Source organism: Vanacampus margaritifer, chromosome 19 (assembly GCF_051991255.1).
Source record: "Vanacampus margaritifer isolate UIUO_Vmar chromosome 19, RoL_Vmar_1.0, whole genome shotgun sequence".
Classification (NCBI taxonomy): Eukaryota; Metazoa; Chordata; class Actinopteri; order Syngnathiformes; family Syngnathidae; genus Vanacampus; species Vanacampus margaritifer.
In genome coordinates, this window is record NC_135450.1 from 1,887,471 (window position 1) to 1,909,552 (window position 22,082).

The 22,082-nt window shown below is 41.2% G+C and overlaps 1 protein-coding gene across 2 annotated transcripts in view; it reads left to right on the forward strand.

The window, feature by feature from the left end:
- The first annotated feature begins 7,484 nt into the window (after positions 1–7,484).
- The window catches only part of lama4 (laminin, alpha 4), a 63,832-nt gene continuing 49,234 nt past the window's right edge, over positions 7,485–22,082 (forward strand). Inside the window, exons 1-4 of one of the 2 annotated variants that reach the window (XM_077553491.1) lie at positions 7,485–7,803; positions 12,718–13,213; positions 18,420–18,547; positions 18,649–18,729. In XM_077553491.1, the coding sequence (XP_077409617.1) occupies positions 18,438–18,547; positions 18,649–18,729 (191 nt within the window). In that variant the 5' untranslated portion in view covers positions 7,485–7,803; positions 12,718–13,213; positions 18,420–18,437. The remainder of the gene's footprint in view (positions 7,804–12,717; positions 13,214–18,419; positions 18,548–18,648; positions 18,730–22,082) is intronic. The other variant, XM_077553490.1, reaches the window with a different exon arrangement.

Here is a 22,082-nt window from a genome sequence, read left to right on the forward strand (position 1 = left end):
GTAAATAAAAAGAAATAAAATTAACGAGGATTTCCATCATCACTGGTAGTTTGTGGAACGTAACACCCGCGAGAGGGAACACTTTAAGTATCGTAAACTGTCACTGTTTTTCCAGTTGTGCATGCGAATAACCAGTTGGGCAGTGAACCAATGGGATACTGACAGCACTGGCACATTGGGTTTTTGCACGTGCAGAATGACGTCACGGACAGTCAAATTCGATCTCTGTGTTTGGACCTGTTCAGACTGAGACACATGCTGTCCAAACCAGATATGAGACTACCTCCCAAATGTGGTTTCAATCTGTCCTGTAAAAATTTGATTTCTGTGGTGTCTGGGTGTCACCACTAGAGAGACCCTGGAGATTAGTGCTGAGATGGGAGGCAATGAGGGAGAAGGCGAGATAGGATAAGGAAGTGAGTCACCCGTATGTTGTTGAATTGCTGTTGCTTGAGACTGAATAAAGTCATGAGAAAGAACTACGGCTTGATTCTTTTGAGGACATAACAATTTAATGTGCTTTGTGACCGTTCAAAGTACAAAGGAGCCATCCAGTTTCAATCTGGATGAGCTAAAAATTGGATTTTGGCTGGCAGTCTGAACGCTGCCAAAACTACCAATACCTGTTTTAATAGCCATTGAATAACAGTACTTGACTGGCCAGCAAACAAGCCTGACGTGGACCCCATTGAAAATTGATGGTGTACTGTCAAGAGGAAGATGACAAAACAGAAACCCTGTAATGCCAACAATCTGAAGGCCAATATCACAGCATCTTGGGCTACACCTGAACTGTGCCCAAAGGCTGATCGCTTCCATGCCACATTGCCTTGATGCTGTATTTAATGCTAAACAAAAAAGTTTAACTTTTTCAAACAAATTATTTGAAATAAATGTGCTTTCTCTAGAGGTGTCAATTTATTGTGTTAATTACAACCAATTAAGTCAAGTCATCTTTATTTATATAGCGCTTTCAAACAGCCGCAGCTGTCACAAAGTGCTTACAGAACACATACTGTACTATAAACATTAACAATGATACAGTCATGACAATCCAACAAATCTTTTTTTCTATTCCTACTAACTAGTGTTGTTCCAATACCGATACTTGTACCGGCAGAGGCCCCCGATAATGCATTAAAACAGTGGTATCGGTATCGGTGAGTACTAACAAGTAACATACCGATACCATTAATTCTGACGCTAATATAGGACTTTGGATGCAGCATCTTCTGTCTTGCTCATGCACGACATTCATTGATGTGTGATATGTTCACTGCATGCCGAGCTAAGATATCCGATAGGCCCTTAAATACTCTGAACCAATGGCAGGACAGTTTTTTCATGTTGGGTATCAGAATCGGTATCAGGGGCCAAAAAACGTTATCGGAGCAACACTAATTCCTACATATCAATGCCTTCTTAAAATAATTTCCTATGTCATTTTTTTCAGATTTGTTGCAAAAAAACAACAATACAAGCACCCCTTGGCTGTCAAGCGGCAACAGTCAGCACCAAAATTCCCCCAATCAAGACCAGTGCTGGTGCAAGCATCGTGTCGTAGAGACACAACCATCAAGCACCGATCTTCTCCTTCAAGTTTCATTACAATCATTGTTAAGGTGTTATGTTCTTTAATTGCATTAATCACATATTTAATATCTAACGTTACGGTTTCTTAGACCAATGGGTGCCCTAGGTAAAGATGTACAATGATATGGAGGTAAATATGGTGCAAAACTAACTTGTAAAAAAAAAATTATACCTGTAGAAAAAAGTCTAAATTTGTATCTGTAAAAGTCGTGATTTGTACCTGTAAAAAAAATATGTACCTGTAAAAAATGTTTTTGTATCTGTAAAAAAAATTGTACCTGTTAAAATAAAAATTGTATGTGTACAAAAAATTTGTATCTGTATAAACAAATTTGTACCTGTAAAAGTCATGATTTGTACCTGTACCAAAAAAAATTGTACCTGTACAAAAAAGTTGTGATTTGTACCTGTAGAAATGACAACTTGTAGTCAAAGAAGTCGCCACCAGGAGTCACAAGTGTTTTTTCTGCTGCTGTCCAGTCATGTGACTTTTGCACCAAATCTCTCGCTACAAATGGTGCAAAACTGATTTGTACTTGTAGAGCACCGTGATTTGTACTTGTAGAAGAAGAACGGCGGGCTCTGGAGGATTTGGGCGGGCTCAAGCGAATGACAGTGGGTTTAACTCAAATGACGCCACGTTTTTATCATTAATATGCACAAATCCGAAATTCCAAACAAAGAGAGTAGCCACACCAGTTTCCGCGTCATTTTGGAAGAAGAGGACGTCCCAGGCGTGAAAATTTCAACATGGTTCAACATACAAACACCGTGCGGAACAGCTTAAACGTTGGTTGACATGCAAAGCACTCAAAGTGGGCAGAAAGAAAGAAGTTTTAGTATGAAGGTAAGATTTATTGTACGATCATAGCTCGTAATTCGGTGCTAGCTAGCTCATCTCATGTTGTTAATTGTCATGAAAACTGAACACATTGAAGTCACGATTTCTATTTCAAGATTTGAAGCCTACCAGTGTAAACATACGATCAATAGCTTGTACCTGTAAAAAATAAATAAAATAAAAATAAAATAAAAATCTAAAAATACTTCATAAACCGCTGCTTAGTGCTTAGATGTGAAAATTACTATAGAGCTACAGAACCCTATTTAATGTTTTACAAGATAACCTAAACCTATAACCAAAAGTGGACAGTACTCAGCTACTTGTATTGAGGAACATTATATTCAAGTATCGGTACTCTTACTATCATAATAAAATGAACACAAAACATTTTTACTGCGAGTGAATCTTTAAGCCGCTACAGGTATATTAACCTCAACCCTTTATCCTCTGTATTTAATCATTTTATTTTAAATATTACAATTTATTGATAAATGTCAGTATTTTTGCAATGTATGCTTTGCAAACAGTTAAAAAAAAAAGGCTCTAGTTCCTCCGCAGGGTGTGGGCTGTTCCTTAGAGATAGTGTGAGAAGCTTGATCATCCGAGAAGGACTCAGAGTTGATCTGCTGCTCTTCCACATTGAGATGAGGTGGCTCAGGCATCTGGTTAGGATACCTTCTGGACGCCTCCCTGGTGGGGTGTTCCGGGCATGTTCCACTGGGAGGATGCTTTGCAGGTGACCAAGTAGAGAGACTACGCCAGCTTGGGAAAGCTTTTGTCGTTTCAGTTGTGTTGGGGTTTTGTTTTATTTTGGTGGTTTGTTGTGTTTGTCTTGTGTTCCTGTGTGTTTCCCCTGTCTAGTTATGTCTGATTACTTCTACCTGTGTGTATTACCCTTTCCCAGTGTGTTTGACCAATCAGTGCCCTCACCCTATTGTGTTTCCCAGGTGTTTCTCATTAGTGTTGGTGTATTTAGTCTGTTGTCTTTATCCAGTCGGTGTGGGATCATTGTCTATGTGAGGTGTTGATGCCGACGGTACGTGTGGAGTCTGTGGTTCTCGTTGAGGCAAGCCAAGCCCTCGTCACAGTTAAGTCGTCTTTGTCTCAGTTAACTACGTCTTAGTCTAGTCGTCTGCGTCTCAGTCTAGTCGTCCGCGTGTCAGTCTAGTCGTCCACGTCTCAGTCTATTTGTTTTTTTTTTCTATTTTTTTTTTTTCTGGGAGATCTCAGTATTGATCATTTGAAATGTCATCATCATTGTTCTCCCTTTTTTTTTTTTTTTTGTATGTGTGTTTGTGCGTGCGTGCGTGCGTGTGTGTGTGCGTGCGTGCGTGAGAAAGAAGAAAAAAAAAAAAAAGAATTCCCATACCGTTCACCTAAACCGAACACTTCAAAATCCAGCCAGAGTCGTGGGGCCGCCAGGAGACCCGAAGGGGGACCAAAGAAAAGAAAGAAAAGCGAAGCCCAGCACCGACCAGCTCACTAACCTTCACCAACCCCAGAGACATCTAAATTCCAACAAATCAGGGAAACCTCAAGGGTCCAAAGGAGAAACTGAGGAAAGGTAGAAAGGACAGACGAAGCAGAGTGAGATCCACAGACACCAGCCTCCACCGAATCAATGACCTGAGGGAGAAACAAATTGTGTCTGAGTCTCGATAGATGCTGGTGTGGTGGATCTAGCATGCATGAAAATCTCCACCAAAGAGGGGAGCCGTCGACCCCCGCCAGGACAGAGCAAGCGCAACACCTCAGGGCCCCCCAGGCCGCGGCCGCGCCAAAGGACGACCCCCGGGCCCCGCAGGGGCCACCGGCCGGAGAGCAAACCCCGGAGCAGGAGCGCCCCCCACCCCAACGCGGCCCGCGCCCCCAACCCAACGCAGCAGGACGGGGCACTGCAGGCCCACCAGGCACCCCACCGGCCCACAACCCCCGCTCCCCCCACGACCCCCACCGCCCCCGCCACCCACCCCAACCCAGCCCCAACCGCCCCCAGGTCCTCAAATCCCCAGACGCACCCCTCACCCCGGCACCCAAGTTTTGCTCGTCTCGGGTTAACGCTATAGGTGCTGTCCCCCCCTGGCTGGGCGTGGGCGGCTCTGCCCCGGCGCAGTCCGTCGCTCCTTTTAACTCACTGCACTAGTTTTGCACAATACACTTTTATAGACATATAGGGCACATAACACACTTTGGGGGGGTAGGGTGAAAACACCGTCTTCGCCCTACAACTCCCCTCCAATTTTAATGCACCACACAACTGTGTGTGTGTGTGTGGGGGGGGGGGGGGCGCCATCGGTTGGGGCAGACCGCAGTATAGCAGTGCTGCGGTCCCCTGTCCGTGTCCCTGACCCCCCCCCCCCCCCGCCTCCTATTTATTTTTTTATTGCACCACATACACTCACTGACATGCCTGGGAGCCGGGTGGATCGGAGCGTGGGGATATCATTCAAGGTTTAGGGGTAGAGTTTGCCAGTCGGCGAGCTGGCGAACTCAGTAACAGGGTTAGCTTTCACTAAGCACGCTGGAGTGACGACCGGTGCCTTTCCCCACTGGGCCTGGGGTTCGGGGGTGCCGCCCGTCCCCCGGTGCCCCCATCTCCCCTTCTGCCCCCGGTGTCCCTCCACGTGGTGGGGGGTGGGGTGGGCGCGGGTGCCCTTTCCGCTCCACTGCACGGCCCTTCGATGCCTGGGTGCGGGGGATCCCCGGGATCTGGGGGGCTGCTGGTTGGTGGGGGTGGGGTCGGGGTCAGGGGGGGGGGGGGGGGTCTTGGTTGGGCTGGGGTGGGGTTGGTGGCTGGGTGGGGGGTGCTGGGGGTGGGAGGGTGTCTGGGGGCTTGGGGGCGGCTGGGGCTGGGTTGGGGTAGGTGGCCGGGGTGGATGGGGGGCGGGGGTCGTGGGGGGAGCGGGGGCTGTGGACCGGTGGGGTGTCTGGCGGGCCTGCAGTGCCCCGTCCTGCTGCGTTGGGTTGGGGGCGCGGGCTGTGTTGGGGTGGGGGGCGCTCCTGCTCCTGGGTTTGCTCTCCGGCCGGTGGGCCCTGCGGGGCCCGGGGGTTGTCCTTTGGCGCTGCCGCGTCCTGGTGGGTCGACGGCTCCCCTCTTTGGTGGAGATTTTCATGCATGCCAGATCCACCACACCAGCATCTATCGAAACTCAGACACAATCTGCTTCTTCCTCAGGTCATTGAATCGGTGGAGGCTGGTGTCTGTGGATCTCACTCTGCTTTGTCTGTCCTTCCTTCCTTTCCTCAGTCTCTCCTTTGGTCTCTTGAGGTCTCCCTGATTTGTTGGAATTTAGATGTCTCTGGGAATGGTGAAGGACTCTGGTTGGTGGCCTGGTCGGTGGTGTCTGGTCGGTGCTGGATTTCACTTTCCTTTCTTTTCTTTGGTCCTTCCTCGGGTCTCCTGACGGCCTCACGACTCTGGCTGGAAGTGTTCGGTTTAGGTGAACGGTATGGGATTTTTTAATAGGTTTTAGGTGAACTAATGAATACAGACATGCACGCACGCACGCACGCACACAAGCACATGCACATACTCACCCACATACAAAAAGAAAAAGAAAAAAAGAGAGCAATGATGATGACATGTCAAATCGGTAAAATTGCCGAATGAACAATACTGAGATCTCCAGAAAAAAAACAAAAAACTTTTCCTCATCTCAGTCAAGTTGTCCTCCTCTCGCCCAGTCCTGTCACGTCATGTCAAGTCATGTCCTGTCCTCGTCCACTCTCCAATCCCTACTTATTTTAATAAAGTTTCTCCTTGTGTTCACAATTCCTGTCTCCCTGATGTGTCTTCTCACCTTTGGGTCCACCCTCTCATCCGCGCATCCCATGTTCATGACAGCTTTGGGATCCCAACGGAAAAGACTTGGGAGAAGTGGCTGGGGAGGCAGACGTCTGGGCTTCCCTGCTAAAGCTGCTGGCCGTCACCACCATGTTTGACTGCTGGTATTATGCTTTTTATTTCACATTTAGGACCAGATATAAATAATATATACAGTGGCACCTCGGAGTTTGAACGTCTCGGAACTCGTACAATTCGGACTTCAACCGAAAAATCTTAGTAATACCCAAGCTAAGCCAACCGTACCTTAAACGCGAAGCCGAGCAATGCCGAACGCACACTTTGCGGTAGTTGAGACGATGCACTGCTCATTTCCAGTCAGATCGTGAATACTCCCGGAGGTGCTCCATGCTTGCGAGTGCATTTTGATTTTTCCACGACAATTTTCTTTGCCATGGGCCTAAAGAAAGACACTACTGCCAGTGGCAGCAAAGAAAAAAAAATAGTGCTATGAACTACAGTGGAATTAGGAAGATGATTATCGCGCAGTTGTGACTACTGTCACTACTTCTGTAAATACTAGCACGAAGACCCCCCTTAGCTGTTCAACAACGCGCCTGACGTTAAACAACGCACGCAAGGACCGCTTAGTCTAACAATATGCCCAATGTAAAATACACAAACTGAACACTGAAGTAAAGCTAGCATTAACATAGCATTTATCATCTACTGATACCATCACACCACAACAGGTAGGGTAAGGTATTTTTTATTGTTTAAATACTGTACTGTACTGTAAATGTAAAAAACATAAATAAAAATTAAAATGGGAATTTTATGTTTTTAGAGCTTGGGAACGGATTAATTGCATTTACATTATTTCCTATGGGAAAAAGTGTTTCGGAGGTTGAACAATTCGGGCTTTTAACACTTCGCAGGAACTAATTATGTTCAAACTCCGAAATACCACTGTAATAAGTGTTTTTGTTTAAAAAACAACTATTTATTCATTTAACCGTTAAAGTGGGGACACTATTCGAGAAAGTAAGAATTTGAGAAGAGGCTACATACATTATCACAGCAATGTATACAGCATGTATAGAGAAAAAGGTGTTTTTAGATAACATTGCAGCCACAATTATCATAACGTCAATGGCAAACTCTGTCTTCTCTTGCTCTCCCCATGTCTCTCATTTTCCTGCCTTTCCATCTGTATGTGATTAAGGCACACTGGCTCAGGCAGCGGGGGAGGGCAGTTTCACCAAGTGAGAAGATTCAGAGCTGGCAACAAGGGAGAGAAAGGGAGGAAGTTCACACAACTTTGTTTATTCTACTCAGCCTGGGCTAGAACTAGGCGTAGCGACAAATCAAGACATTGGAGTGGTGGGAAAGTGGAGCACAGGGAGCTACACAGAGACTCTCCCACTGTCTGACTAGACCGACAGACAGAAGGGAGTCCACTAAGTAAAAAGAGAATATGGCTACTAAATCGATGCACTACTTCTGCCTTTTCTTCATTCTCTATGGGATTGCCACTTTGTCTGCTGTCAAGTTTGGAAGAGAGCAAGATACATCATTGAAAGTAAGGCATTTAACATCATGTGTTTTCTTAACCATGCTTGACAACATTGACTTTTGACACCACTGCAGTTGTATTCAGTATGTAGAGATTTGTTATGAGCATGTCATTAGTGGAGCCTCAAAACTCTCTAGTTAGTGCGTCCACCATTGCCATGTCCCTTTGCCCCACCCTGACTAACGGAAAGCAAAAGACTCTATTTACTTTTTCTATTGGTATATCGTCATAAAATATTGTACTGTATTGTTATCATTGCAAAGGCCATTTTACAATTGGCATCTATTTTACAGAAATTAATTTTAATGATCTTAATTGATCATGTTTATGCACAGAATTTGAAATTGTGCATTCACTGACAATGATGACTGATGCATAAAATATATGTACTGCAATTACTACAAGAATAAAGCAATGAAGGGTAGATTTTCAGTATAGGTTGCCGTTTAAAGACTATATCCACACTCACATTCTTCTCATATTTATGTCACGGCATGTGGATGAATTAATTACTTAATTTTGTTGTATAGAATTTAATTTAAGATGTCCCCAAAAAATGATTTTGTTGCATGGTACTTACTGAACTGCACTGATTGTAGACCATGCTTTTTGGTATTATACATATTTGTACCAATATATAATCAGAATTTATAGAAAATCAATGTGATTACAACTTCACAAACAATGAATGAATTCATAATTTGAAGCAGCTGTAGTTGTTACAGTATGTGTCCATAGCCCACGCACAATACATTTTGTTTGCCTAACTTCTCATGTAAGGATAGGGTGTTAAACAGGATTTTCAGAGGTAGTTCATTTCCAAACATGGGAAAAAATTCCTCACAGCATGACCAATGAGGATTTCTTCACTGTCCATTTGTCTGTCTGAGTGGAAGGCTCACTCCCACAAACGCTCTTTGTGCAGTTAGGCTGACTTTCTCATGACCTTATATATATATATATTTTTTCCATTTTAAGGACCTTCCGGAGGTGTTGGCATTAATAAATTCCGAGTTAAAGCACCCCTGCAATGGTCAGAGGAGTCGTCTCCATATGGTTATTAATGCAAAAATGGTATTTTATCAACAGAATTGATTGACAAAAATATCTTCGGAAAGAGAGAAACAGACATTATTACAGACATTTGACATTATTAACACACACAACCAAAGCAAAGTTTAAATCACATTACAAGTTCTTTATAAAACAACACTCTGGAGAGTTTACTCTAAGCTGACTGGTGAAGAAGAGTAATATGGCTCCAAAAGACCAGCGTCGGTGTTGACTTGGAGGAACACTCAATTGTGAAGACAAAACATGTTTTTCTGTTAAATACTACTTCGGCTGTCCCTCACACACAGAGAGCTTCAGAGATACCAAAGCCAAATCACAGTTATGCACAGGCTGTAAAAGAAGTTTGAACAATAGGAAGACTGTGACATGCTGAATGTCATCTTTGTTATCCAACAGAAGGAGAGTAGTGGGAGGGACACTCTGATGTCAAATAGTTACACAAGGCTAGCGCAAAGCACAGTCTAACTGCGCGCATGGGTGGAGTTGTCTTTCTTTTGGTATTTATCTAGACTTTGCCCAAGCAGAATTTGGCGTCACGGGGCATCTGCGACAATGTGCGCCGTTGTGGAATCGAATGTAGCCATTTCCGACCATTTATACCGGCATCCCTCATTTGCATTAAAATCAGGGCGGTAGGAGCATTTGCGGATGCAAATTGGCTCATTGGGTTGTGAGAGATGAGATTGGATAGTGACAATTTGTTTAATCACTGGATTTTTACAAAGATTCAGAGGGATTGTCCCACACTATTGTCATATTTATAAATTAAATACGATGACTTTCACCACACGTCTGTCTGCTGGCGCCTCATTCAATTGCACCACAATCTCGCATTTAGACCTGTTTAACTGAGCCTAAAAATCAAGTCTACTTTCTTTTACCAAATTGCCAAATGCGCGTGAGTGAGTCAGCTGTGTCCGTCGGAACACCAAGAGAGGCACAAAATGGCCCCAAATATGGTAGACTATACATGCCCCAGCACTTGCATTGAGATGCGGCCATTTTTACGTCGAGTGTACATGCGCCTGTCTACGAAAATAGAGCCCTAAATGCCCATCCATCCATTTTCTGAACCGCTTTTCCTCACAAGGGTCGCTGGAGCCTATCCCAGCTGGCTTCGGGCAGTAGGCAGGGTACACCCTGAACTGGTTGCCAGCCAATCGCAGGGCACACAGAGACGAACAACCATACTGACAATCACACCTAAGGACAATTTGGAGTGTTCAATTAACCTGCCATGCATGTCTTTGGAATGTGGGAGGAAACCGGAGTACCCGGAGAAAACCCACGCAAGCACGGGGAGAACATGCAAACTCCACTCAGGAAGGCCAAAGCCCGGACTCAATCTCACGTCCTCTGCACTGGGGGTCAGACGTGCTAACCAGTCAACCACCGTGCCGCCAGCCCTAAATGTTTTAATTATAATATAAAATTATAATTTCACATGAAGAATGATGTATAATGTTTTCCCAACATATTACATGAACGTTTTAGCATTACATTACATTACATTTACATTCTTTTACAGGTGTCAAGTTAGGAATGAAATATTTATTGTGTTGGAATCCATGGGCTTATTTGGCTATTTCCCTCTTAATACTTATTCATCCTCTTGCACAACATGTATACATGTGCATAAGTGCACCATGTTGAAGAAACTCAGACAATTAAAGAAAACAATGCTGTGAAACTTGGCCACAACAAGCTTCTGAAGAACATCATAGACCAAAGCAGCAGGATGTTAAGATACATTCACAAAGCCCTCCGCTAGGTCAAGTCCAACAGGAAGCACAATAGTATTGTTCAATACAACACAGGCATCAGAATATTCAGAGAAAGATGCTTTCAGTTAAAAATTACGTGTAAAAAAAATTCTCCCATTTTCAATCAAGAAAATTCACTCAATTGCCAATTTTTGAATATAGAATAAAAAGTTGGACACCAAGTTAAAGATGGCAGTAGACCAAAGGGATAGACTTCCTTTTGGTCCTGAAACTCACTAAAGAACAAAAAACAAACTCATTTTCTGTCAGGTTTGTTGTACGGTACCTATAATTTGTTTTCAGCCATGCGAGATACAGTCAAAGATTTGCACACCTAAAGTGCCCCCTGTGGACAAAATACATTTTTGAATTTACATTTGGCAGTAAGTGCAATTTGAGGTTTGGTAATGACTTAAATTTGTCATTAACATGAAAAGTAGTATTTTCTACATGAACAATACTATTTTTACAATGTACAGTAATTCAATTATTATTTCGTTATGCTCCACACACTGCTGGATTTACTGTCTTTATGGGAGCTAGCGTGCGCTTTCGCTCCCATATAACTCAAACGCTGGCTTTAGCTCATGTTGGAGCAGAGCAGACCCTTCCTGACCATCTGCTTCATCTCCTATAAGCACTTCAACCCCCTTCCCATGCATTCTCGACTGCCTAAGCACTGCAGCTGTTTGACACGTCATACTGCGGTCAAAGAGCCACGGTCTGAACCGGGTCCAAACACTTAAGGCGACTTAAGAAATGGTAAATAACAGATACACTGTCCCAAATAGTTTAGTTTTGGACAGTCTTTTGGAGAGGAATCATTCCATGAGTTTCATATTTAGATGTGGCTCTTCTACATGTACAGTGTACATTCAAACATTGAAATGGTCTTGCCCTGCTTGTCAGAGGGGATTTGACCTTTTCTGTTAGTGCCATTTTATGTGGAATTGCCATTTAAAAACCTACCTTAAAAACACAACAATAAAATAACACTCAGTTTTTTTGTTCAATTTTCTTGTGTTTAAGATTTGATTTTTATCTATAGTTCAGCAGTGGTTTTGGTTGTTTGTTTGTTTACACAATCTTAAAATAAATAAATATATAAAATATATATGGCAGTAAAAAATGTTAAATAAATACAACACATGTGATGGTGAGGTAGAAACCCATTACATGTTTATCAAGGACATCACCTAAGAATAATAAACTAACATTTTAATAACAAAAATATACTTCCGATGCGATATTTAGCCTCAACAAACATATCTTCAACATAACTGAATTATTACTTTCGCAAAAATAATTCCATAGAAGCACTTCGTTGTTTTTAAAGTGCTCTATAAACAACAGGTGTGTTCGATACCACTTTTTTTTCAGACCGATACCAGCATGAGTACCGGTACTGAAATCTTGAGTAGTCACCAATACCAACATCAAGTGCCGATACCACTAGTACTTTGGGTACGTAACATTTCTATTAAACCAATGACAGACAATTTGAAAGAAAAACACAAAATAAAATGAATTTAAATAAATAAATACATCATATGAAACAATCCAGTGGCCAGAAAAGGTCCCAAACAAAATATGTGGTTGTACACCTTCTCTCAACCGATACTGATTTCAGCCACTGTCACGAGTACCCGATACTTTGAGATAAGGCCGGTATTGGCCCGATACGATGGTATCGGTACTCACCCACCCCTAATAAATATTATTGAGTAGAGTTAAGTTACTTTTGATTTTTGTTTTGCTGTAGTTCAATAGTTGCTTTATATAGTTCTTGGTTGTTTTTTTCTATTTGATGTGTTGTCTATGGTCCGCTGATTTGTGAGTATTCTGCATATTGTTTTAAGTACTATCCCTTAAAAATAACATAGCATATCTCAAGGGCTTACTTCTACTAATAAAGAACATGCTGTACTAATGACTAGAATCTTTTAGCATTTAATATTGCTGTTGTTATTTCTGCATATACAACAAACATGCTTTGGAAAGGAACAATGTTTTTGTTGTTTTTTTGTTTTTCTAAATTCCATCCATCCATCCATCCATTTTCTTGGCCGCTTTTCCTCACAAGGGTCGCGGGGGTGCTGGAGCCTATCCCAGCTGGCTTCGGGCAGTAGGCGGGGTACACCCTGAACTGGTTGCCAGCCACGAACAACCACACTCACAATCACACCTAGGGACAATTTGGAGTGTTCAATTAACCTGCCATGCATGTCTTTGGAATGTGGGAGGAAACCCGAGTACTCGGTGAAAACCCACGCAAGCACGGGGAGAACATGCAAACTCCACCCAGGTAGGCCGAAGCCCGGACTCGATCTCACGTCCTCTGCACTGGGAGGCGGACGTGCTAACCAGTCAGCCACCGTGCTGCCCTGTTTTTCTAAATTCCATTACAAAATATCATTGTCCACTATAGTTTATTGTCTTAATTGATACTTTTTTTTAAATTCTTGTTCACTCCTCAGGTTTGCGCTAAAGGATTTTTCCTTAGTGAGCAAAACAAATGCTTGCCTTGTAACTGCAAAGGCCATGCACATCATTGTGAGGACATCACGGGCATTTGCTTTGTAAGTTGAGCTTAATAAATGTCATTTGTAGACTAGACAGTATATTTGTAATAACATTAGAACACCTTTTAAAGGAAACATGCACCTTTTCTAATTTCTGCATGAATTGGTCCAAAAAAATTCACATCAACAGCAAAATGCACAAAAAAAAACGTGTTATGTGTTCCCATGTTTTTATTGGACACACCATGCAAATATTCACAGTGCAAGGAGGAAAAGTATGTGAACCGCAAGGCTAATGACTTCTCCAAGAGACACGGGTTAGCCAGCCTAGAGAACAATAAAGGTAACATATTGGAGGAGATTGTTAACACTATCCTTGAGTTTGGTGTTCTGCAGGAATAACCCCAATTCAGGCTTTGCACATGTTGATCAGTATATACAAGCATCTCACAGGTACACCACTCACATTTATGCAGATATTTCATTATATCTTTTCATGAGACACCACTGAAGGAATGGCACTTTGACACAAGTAGTCAATGCACAGCGTACATAAGAGTGTCAATTTATTGTTCCCTCATAATCACTCAAAACACAGCCATTAACAGCTGAACTCCTGGCAACAAAAGTGACTATACAAAATGTCCAAAGTGAACACAGTCATTTTCTCTCTCTGGTCTCATGTGACTCGTTAGTGTTACAAGGTCTCAGGTGTGAATAGGGAGCAGGTTTGTTAAAATTCGTATTACAGATCAGCCAGGGCCATGTTGCGACAAGTTTTTGTCTGTAGTGTTTTCAACCGGTTTGTGAATAATGATGAAACGTAGCAATATTCTAATGCTAATTGTTGCAAAACAGAAACAGATAGAAACATACTTTTTTTCTTGTTGAAAGAAGAGACTCAAATTTTTCTTTTGGTAGGTTCCATGTTTTTAGAGCAATACAACACAATATTCTGTGGGCCTTGCAAAATCAGTCAAAATCTAGTAAAACAGCCGGGCGCGAAGTGGGTTGCTTCAGTGAAAATGGCTGGGAGTGAATGAGTTAAGTTGTCCTGGGCTATAAGAAGATTGCCAACACCCTCACACTGAGCTGCAGCACAGTGGCCCTCACAGAAATTGCCTCGCCAAGGTCAGCCAAATAAGTCGAGTGCACATACTCAGCGTCACATCCAGAGTTTGTCTTTGCAAATTAAACGTATGAGTGTTGCCTGTCAGTACCCAGACCATACACCACCTGTGCATCAAATTGGTCTGTATGGCTGTCACGAAGGATGCCTCTCCTAAAGACGATCCACAAGAAAGCCAGCAGACACTTTGCGTAAGACTGACAGACTAAAATATTGAAGCAGTGCATGATTTGATCCCTCCAAAAACTGGGCTGCAGGACAGTACTCCAACATAATAATAATAATAATAATAATAATAATAATAATAATAATAATAATAATAATAATAATAATTGTACGTGTGTGTGTGTGCAAATGTGCGTGCGTGTGAGTTTGTACTCATTAATTCACCTAAAACCTATTAAAAATGCCATAAAGGTTCACCTAAACCGAATACTTCAGAATCCAGCTAGAGTCGTGAGGTTGTCAGGAGACCTGAGGAAGGATCAAAGAAAAGAAAGGAAAGTGAAATCCAGCACCGACCAGACATCACCTACTACCCACCAGGTTACCAACCAGAATCTTTCACCAACCCCAGAAACATCTTAATTCCAACAAATTAGGGAGACCTCAAGAGACAAAAGGAAAGATTTAGGAAAGGAAGGAAGGATAGATGAAGCAGAGTGAGATCCACAGACATCAGCCTCCACCGATTCAACGACCAGAGGAAGAAGCAGATTGTGTTTGAATTTCGACAGATGCTGGTGTGGTGGATTTGGCATGCATGAAAACCTCCACCAAAGAGGGGAGCCGTCGACCCCGGCCAGGACAGAGCAAGCACAACCCCCCAGGGCCCCACAGGCCACGGCAGCACCAAGGCACAACCCCTGGGCCCCGCAGCCCCAGCCGCCCTCAAACCCCCAGATATTCAGAGTTTATTTATTTTTCCAGTTAACAAGAATTGTTTTTTAGCGATAGTAAGAGCTACAAGTGTAAATTGAAATTGTTTACGCGTTAAGTCAGTTGTTGTTAGGTCACCTAGCAAACACAAGTTTGGAGATAAAGGTATCCTACAGTCTAAGTTAGCGGAAAGTTTTTCTAAGACTTTAGTCCAGAAATACATAACCGGAGTGCATAACCATAAAGCATGAAAATAAGTGTATGTAGTGTTTTGTAAACACTGGAGACAAATGTCGGAGTCTGAGAGTCAAAATTTCTTCATCATATATTTTGTCATTTTAAATGCATTTTCACAAACTTGAATCCAAAAGTCAGATTTCGGAGCTATAGACAAGTCTGTCTCCCATTTTGAGATGGGCAAATACATTTTATCAGTATACAAAAGTAACATATATTTTTGAGAGGTTTTTTGTTGTTGGAGAAAGCTTTGTAATATCTTTAGCTAAAACAGGCGGTTGGAGTGTACCCCGAAGTGTTGTTAAGTTATATAAGCTGAACAGTGAGTACTTTTCATTGTGTCAAAATGTAATTTCTTCAGCATTGTCCAATGAAACGATATAATGAAATATCAGCAGAAATGAGAAAGGTGTAGGCACTTTTGTGATACTGTTGTAAGACATATGTACAAATGAAAAAAGTAGAGCACTGTTGCTACTCTCCCTAGGAGTGGCCATCCTGTAACAATGACTGCACGAGCACAGTGCAGACTGCACAACGAAAAGAAAACTCCAAGTAGGGCTGTGCAATTAATCGAAATTCAATTACAATTTCAATTGTTACACTCCACAATTACAAAATCAGCATAATTGTAAAAATAAAGATTATTAATACAAATTTTTGAGTTGTTTAAATTTACACCATTTACAAGTTTTTTTTTACAATTTTTTATTTTGTATTTTTGGTGGAGATGTGTAATTCCTTTCTGCTCCCACACACCTAAATAAAACGATTGGTTGTTAAGTTGAAAGTTGGGGTTATACCATATGGGAGAAAGCCAATTACAATCTTTCTGTTCTAGTTCCATTCAACAGTTAGCATCTCTGTTGGGTTGTGCCCATAGAATAATATATTGTAGCTGGTCAGCTATATAGTAGTGCATACAATTTGGTGCTTCTAGACCTCCTTTGGATTTACTTTTCTGAAGAGTAGATAGACTAATCTTTGCTTTTTTTTTTTATTCCAGTAAAATTTTGTAACGGGTCCAACGACTGGAACCAGTTAGACGTAGGTTTAAATGGAGTCATTGAGAAAAAAATATTTATTTGAGGTAAAACTTTCATTTTAATGGTGGCTATTCGTCCTATTAGAGAATTGGGAAGATTATTCCAGCGCTCCAAGTCACTATAAATGCTATCCAGAAGTGGAGTAAAGTTTAAATGAATTAAATCAATTAATTTAGGTGAGATTTTTATGCCTAAAACATTGACATTTTGGGCATTTTCACCTTAGGGCGTACTGACTTTTGTTGCCAGGGGTATAGGTGTATTTTGAGTGATTTTTAGGGAACAATACATTTACACTCTTTATATAAGCTGAACAGTGAGTACTTTTCATTGTGTCAAAATGTAATTTCTTCAGCATTGTCCAATGAAACGATATAATGAAATATCAGCAGAAATGAGAAAGGTGTAGGCACTTTTGTGATACTGTTGTAAGACATATGTACAAATGAAAAAAGTAGAGCACTGTTGCTACTCTCCCTAGGAGTGGCCATCCTGTAACAAAGACTGCACGAGCACAGTGCAGACTGCACAATGAAAAGAAAACTCCAAGTAGGGCTGTGCAATTAATCGAAATTCAATTACAATTTCAATTGTTACACTCCACAATTACAAAATCAGCATAATTGTAAAAATAAAGATTATTAATACAAATTTTTGAGTTGTTTAAATTTACACCATTTACAAGTTTTAAAATAACTAATTTAATAAATTTTGTTTAATCCAAAAGGAACTTGCATATTTATAGTGTTTCAAATAATTGTATTTGTCTTTTTTTATTAGTTTTTTACGTTTAAACATTTTCTTGTTTTGTACCAAAAAATAAATGATCGTCCTACTGCGCAGTGCACAAGCTGCACTCCAACTTCAAGTTTCTGCCAACATGAATAAATAAACAAATAAATAAATAAATACATACATATTATTATAAATATATATCATTATGAATTATGCTTAGTCCAAGAGGAACTTACATCATCATAGTGTTTCTATTTTTTTAATTGGTCTTAATATTTTTAAATGCTTAAACATTTTCTTGTTTTGTACCAAAAAAATATAAAATAATTGTTTGGATAATCGGGATTTCAATTATTGCCAAAACAATTGTAATTATTATTTATTTATTTTTAATAATCGAGCAGCCCTAAATCCAGGAGTGTCTGTTTTTGCTGTCCTGGGTCCTGCATGTATTGATATAATTGACATAAAGAAACAGTTTACAAACTTATCAAGAATCCTAACCTCAACCCGATTGAGATTTTGTGGCAGAATCATAATCAGAAATTCACACAAAACATCCCAAAAATATTACTGAACTGGAACAGTTTTGAGAGGTCAAAAATTCATCCTTACTGTTGTGCAGCTACAACTACAGTAAGGATTTTGGTGAATTGATTGCTGCCAAAGGAGCTTCAATCAGTTATTAAAGCCCAAGGTTCATATTTTTTCTCACAATGCACTTTGTAAAAACATGGAAACAAAATGTTGTGGTACTTGTTAAGAACACTATGTTTGTCTATTTTCGTGACTTAGTTTCAGAGGTGGCAATCCAGGTGCAGAAAGTAAAAACCCTGCCACAATTTGCCTTTAGCATCGGGTGCTTGCTAGCTAGCTCCCATTGGTGTTTGTTTACCTGCTAGGGAGCTAGCTAGCGAGATAGCTAGCATCAGGGGCTAAAGCCAAACTGTGGCAGGGTTTTTACTTTCTAGATCTGGATTTGCCACCTCTGTTAGTTGAACTTCATTCTGAAATCCAGGTATTTCCAAAGGATTTACATCTTTTTTTTTTAACTGCAAGGAATTACCAGACTAATCTTTCGACACGATTTTCATCAGGGTAGCTACTGTTGTCTGATTGTTGGTCTAAGAAATCAAATCAGGTCCAGAGTAGTGCTAGCTTTTTACTTGTGACAAGATCATTCATGTTAATTTGAGATCTGAATAAGGCTAATCTGTGGTACTCGGGCCCCTTTCAGAATTGCAGCGATCACAGTATGGGTGATTTCTGTGAGATGTGCGAAGATGGCTACATGTTGGTACCAAGCCAGGTTGGACGCCATAGCTGCCAACCCTGTGCCTGCCCTCTTTCTGTCCCTTCAAATAAGTATGCCTGTCTGTACTTTATATTCAACCTGAAAGTTCGGTACAGTAATTGCTTTGCAGTGTGTAATATTTTATGCAATTTTGCCTGTGTTTTCTGGCCAGTTTTGCAGTCTATTGTGACAGGCAAGGTGACATTCAACGGTGCAAGTGCAAAGAGGGTTATGCTGGACATAACTGTGAGAGGTGAGTGCTGGGTAGGTTTACAGTATGTTGGCACAGCATTCAACATGTGTCATCGAGGGAGGTCAACAAGCAACTAAGCATAAAAGTGATTGGCAATGACAATGCATGTAGTTTTTATGCTGAAATTACAACAATATATCATTTTTTTTGTAATAATTGTAAAATACTGTTAAATATTCATCCATAACATGTAAATGAGCAGTAAAATCTGTAACAAGTCGGTTAATAAGAACAGTATATAACTGTAAATTAACAGCATAAAACGATGAATTGCTGTAAATTTAGGATATACGGTATATATATTAGGGATGTAACAATAATGGCAATATTGTGATATCGCGATATTATAACTCCCACAATATTGTAGACGTCATGTCACGATATTAAAAGCAGCCAATCTGTTAAAAAAAGTCAGGTTGATTTCCATTTGCACAGTTCTAGCACCCTCAGGTGGCTAGTTTTTTTGTTGTTGTGCAGTTTAATTTTCACATGGCATGTTTTGGCCCTTCTATGTTTAAAATCCACGCTAGTGGTCAGATGAAGAGGAACGTAATATGCTTGTGAACCAGTCAATATGTGGTGGAATTCAATTTATGCGTACATTAGCAAGTAAGTGCCTCAATATAAGATTTATTAGAGATTTGACTTCCGGTTTAGCAGTCATGGAGTAGAGACCTGTTCGCCTCCCACTCCCGCTAAATATACATCTAACTTTATCCCCCACCTGTATATAACCTGCCTGACTATTGCTAAACCTTTATTTTTGACTTGTGCCTTATTCTTTCGTGTCCCTCGGGTGTAACGATGCCGCTAAACTGGCTGAAAAGCCAGATGCCGACGCCACTGTGGTTAGTAAGTCGATGCTAGCAGCCATATTTTGGAGTACTTAAAGTCTTCGTTTGCCAAACTCAGTGGGAAACTCGACGGGTTTCAACAAACTGTCAGTGACCACGACAAGAGGTTGGCTTCCTTAGAGGAGAATGTGGAGTTTCTTCACCAACGACTGTTGAGACCACATGTGACGCAATTCGGCTCGACAACAAGCGACTAACGGCTAAGCTAACGGACATCGAGGGAAGAAATCGTCGCTGCAATGTTCGCCTTGTGGGCTTACCTGAAGGAATCGAAGGTCCCCAGCCGACAAAGTTTTTTTCCCAACTTTTGAAGGCTGCGCTGGGGGAAGCAATTTTTCCAACTGCTACGGAGCTGGATCGCGCCCATCGTAACCCGACCTCCAAACCAGCTCATGGGGGAAAGCCGAAGCCTGTCCTGGTTTGTTTTCATCGCTACCAGAATAAGGAGCTGCTGGTTCGGGAGGCACGGAAGAGAGGCTCGCTTGATTACCAGGGGCACGCTTTCAGAGTTTATGAGGATTATACTCCGGAGGTGGTGAGCCAGCGGAAACACTACAGCGCGGTGATGGCTGTGCTATATGAGAAGGGCCTCCGGCCCTCGCTGCTCTTCCCGGCTCGGCTTCGTATCGTTCAGGCTGACGGTTCGGGTCGGTTGACGAAGCGAATAACGCTTGGTGGTACTGCACATTGACTGTTTTTTTCATGTATGTTCGTGACTGTTTTGGTGTATGATTGTTGCTCATTGCTGCCAGTTTGCTAGTTACATGTTTAGTTTGCGCAATGTTTTATTTTTTTATTTATTATTATTATTTTATTGGTTCTGGAGATACCTGGCATATCTAATTGTTGCAAACATTGGCTGTTAGCGGAGTTTCGCTACCATTTATTTAGTTAACTACTTTATATAAAAGGCTTGTTCATATTGAAGATGTGGTGATGTCTTATTATTATCATTATTATTATTATTATTATTTAATTTTTTTGGGGCAGGTTGAAGGATCTGTTAGTCTTTCAGTGTAAACTCTGTTTTGTTAATTTATTTTTATCTTCTTGTATTTTAATTTTGATATAATTTTACACTTAATTTTTAATTGTTGTTATTTATCTATTGTTTTATTACTTTATATTATTTTTATGAGCCTGGTTTTGTTTTATTATCATTAGTTATTTTACTCCCAAAAAAGAGGAAAAAGAAAAAAGAAAAGATATCTACCCCCCCCCCCCCCCTATACTTGGGGTATTTTACTTTTGTTATAAAGTGTTTAATGTGGAGTTTTCACTGTAATGGGGAACATTTGTTATTACTGTAGCGGGAGAGGGATTAGATAGGTTAGGTAGGCTCTTTCTGGAAGTCTTGGTGTTAGATAGGGTGTGCTGTCCATTTTGACAGCTAGTTTCAATTTAGGGGTTCGGGGAGGCTTAAGGGGGTTTCACTCATTGCTATATTGCTATTTACTGTTTTTACTATATTTTTTGCGTTCGATGCTGACTACTGTCTATATAACATTACACAGAAGAGCGACATGAACAGCGACCTTGAATTAGTAAGCTGGAACGTTAAAGGCCTGAACCACCCGGTTAAGAGGAAGAAAGTATTGGTCCACCTGAAACGAATGAGGACGGTAGTTGCCTTTCTTCAAGAAACACATCTTCGAAGGTCAGATAATTCTCGTCTCAGGTGTGAGTGGGTGGGGCAGCTCTTCCATTCGAACTTTCAAGCTAAAGCGAGAGGGGCAGGCATATTGATAAATAAAAATGTATCTTTTACTCCCACTGGAGTCATAGCGGACCCAAATGGTCGTTACATTATGGTATAGGGTAGCCTTTACAACTACAAGGTAATCTTAGCTAGTGTCTATGCTGCAAATTTTGATGACGCCCAGTTTTTTTGTATGACTTATTCAATTGCTTCCTGATCTCAACTCCCATTTACTTATAATGGGTTGAGACTTTAACCTTTGCTTGGATCCTTTGCTGGATAGGTCGGCGCACAGGCTTGGCGGTGTTACATCCAAATCAGCTTCTTACCTTCAATCTTGTTTTCAAGAACTTGCCGTTTCTGATAAATGCCGTTTTTTACACTCACGGGAGAGGGGATTTTCAATTTTTTTCACATGTACATCATACACATAGCAGAATATATTATTTCTTCACAGATAATAGACTACTATCTAATGTTCGCTCGTGTAAATACCAAACTATAGTTATCTCAGATCATGCACCTCTTGTTCTGAAGTTGAATTTACCGGAAGCAGGTGCGACCAACAGGAATTGGAGGTTTAATTCACTCTTTTTAGCAGATGAGTTGGTTATACTACCATCTTGAGGAGAATGGTCCCACTTGGGTGCGGATTGAAGCATGTTCTTGTCTCCCCAATTCACTACCCGCCTTGTCTGGTGCACCACTGCCCTTGACAGTGGAGATATCTGGAAATAGCCCAGTAATATCTCACTCCTTTCGGATACTCTCTCAATTTAGAAACAAAAAATGGTTTAGTT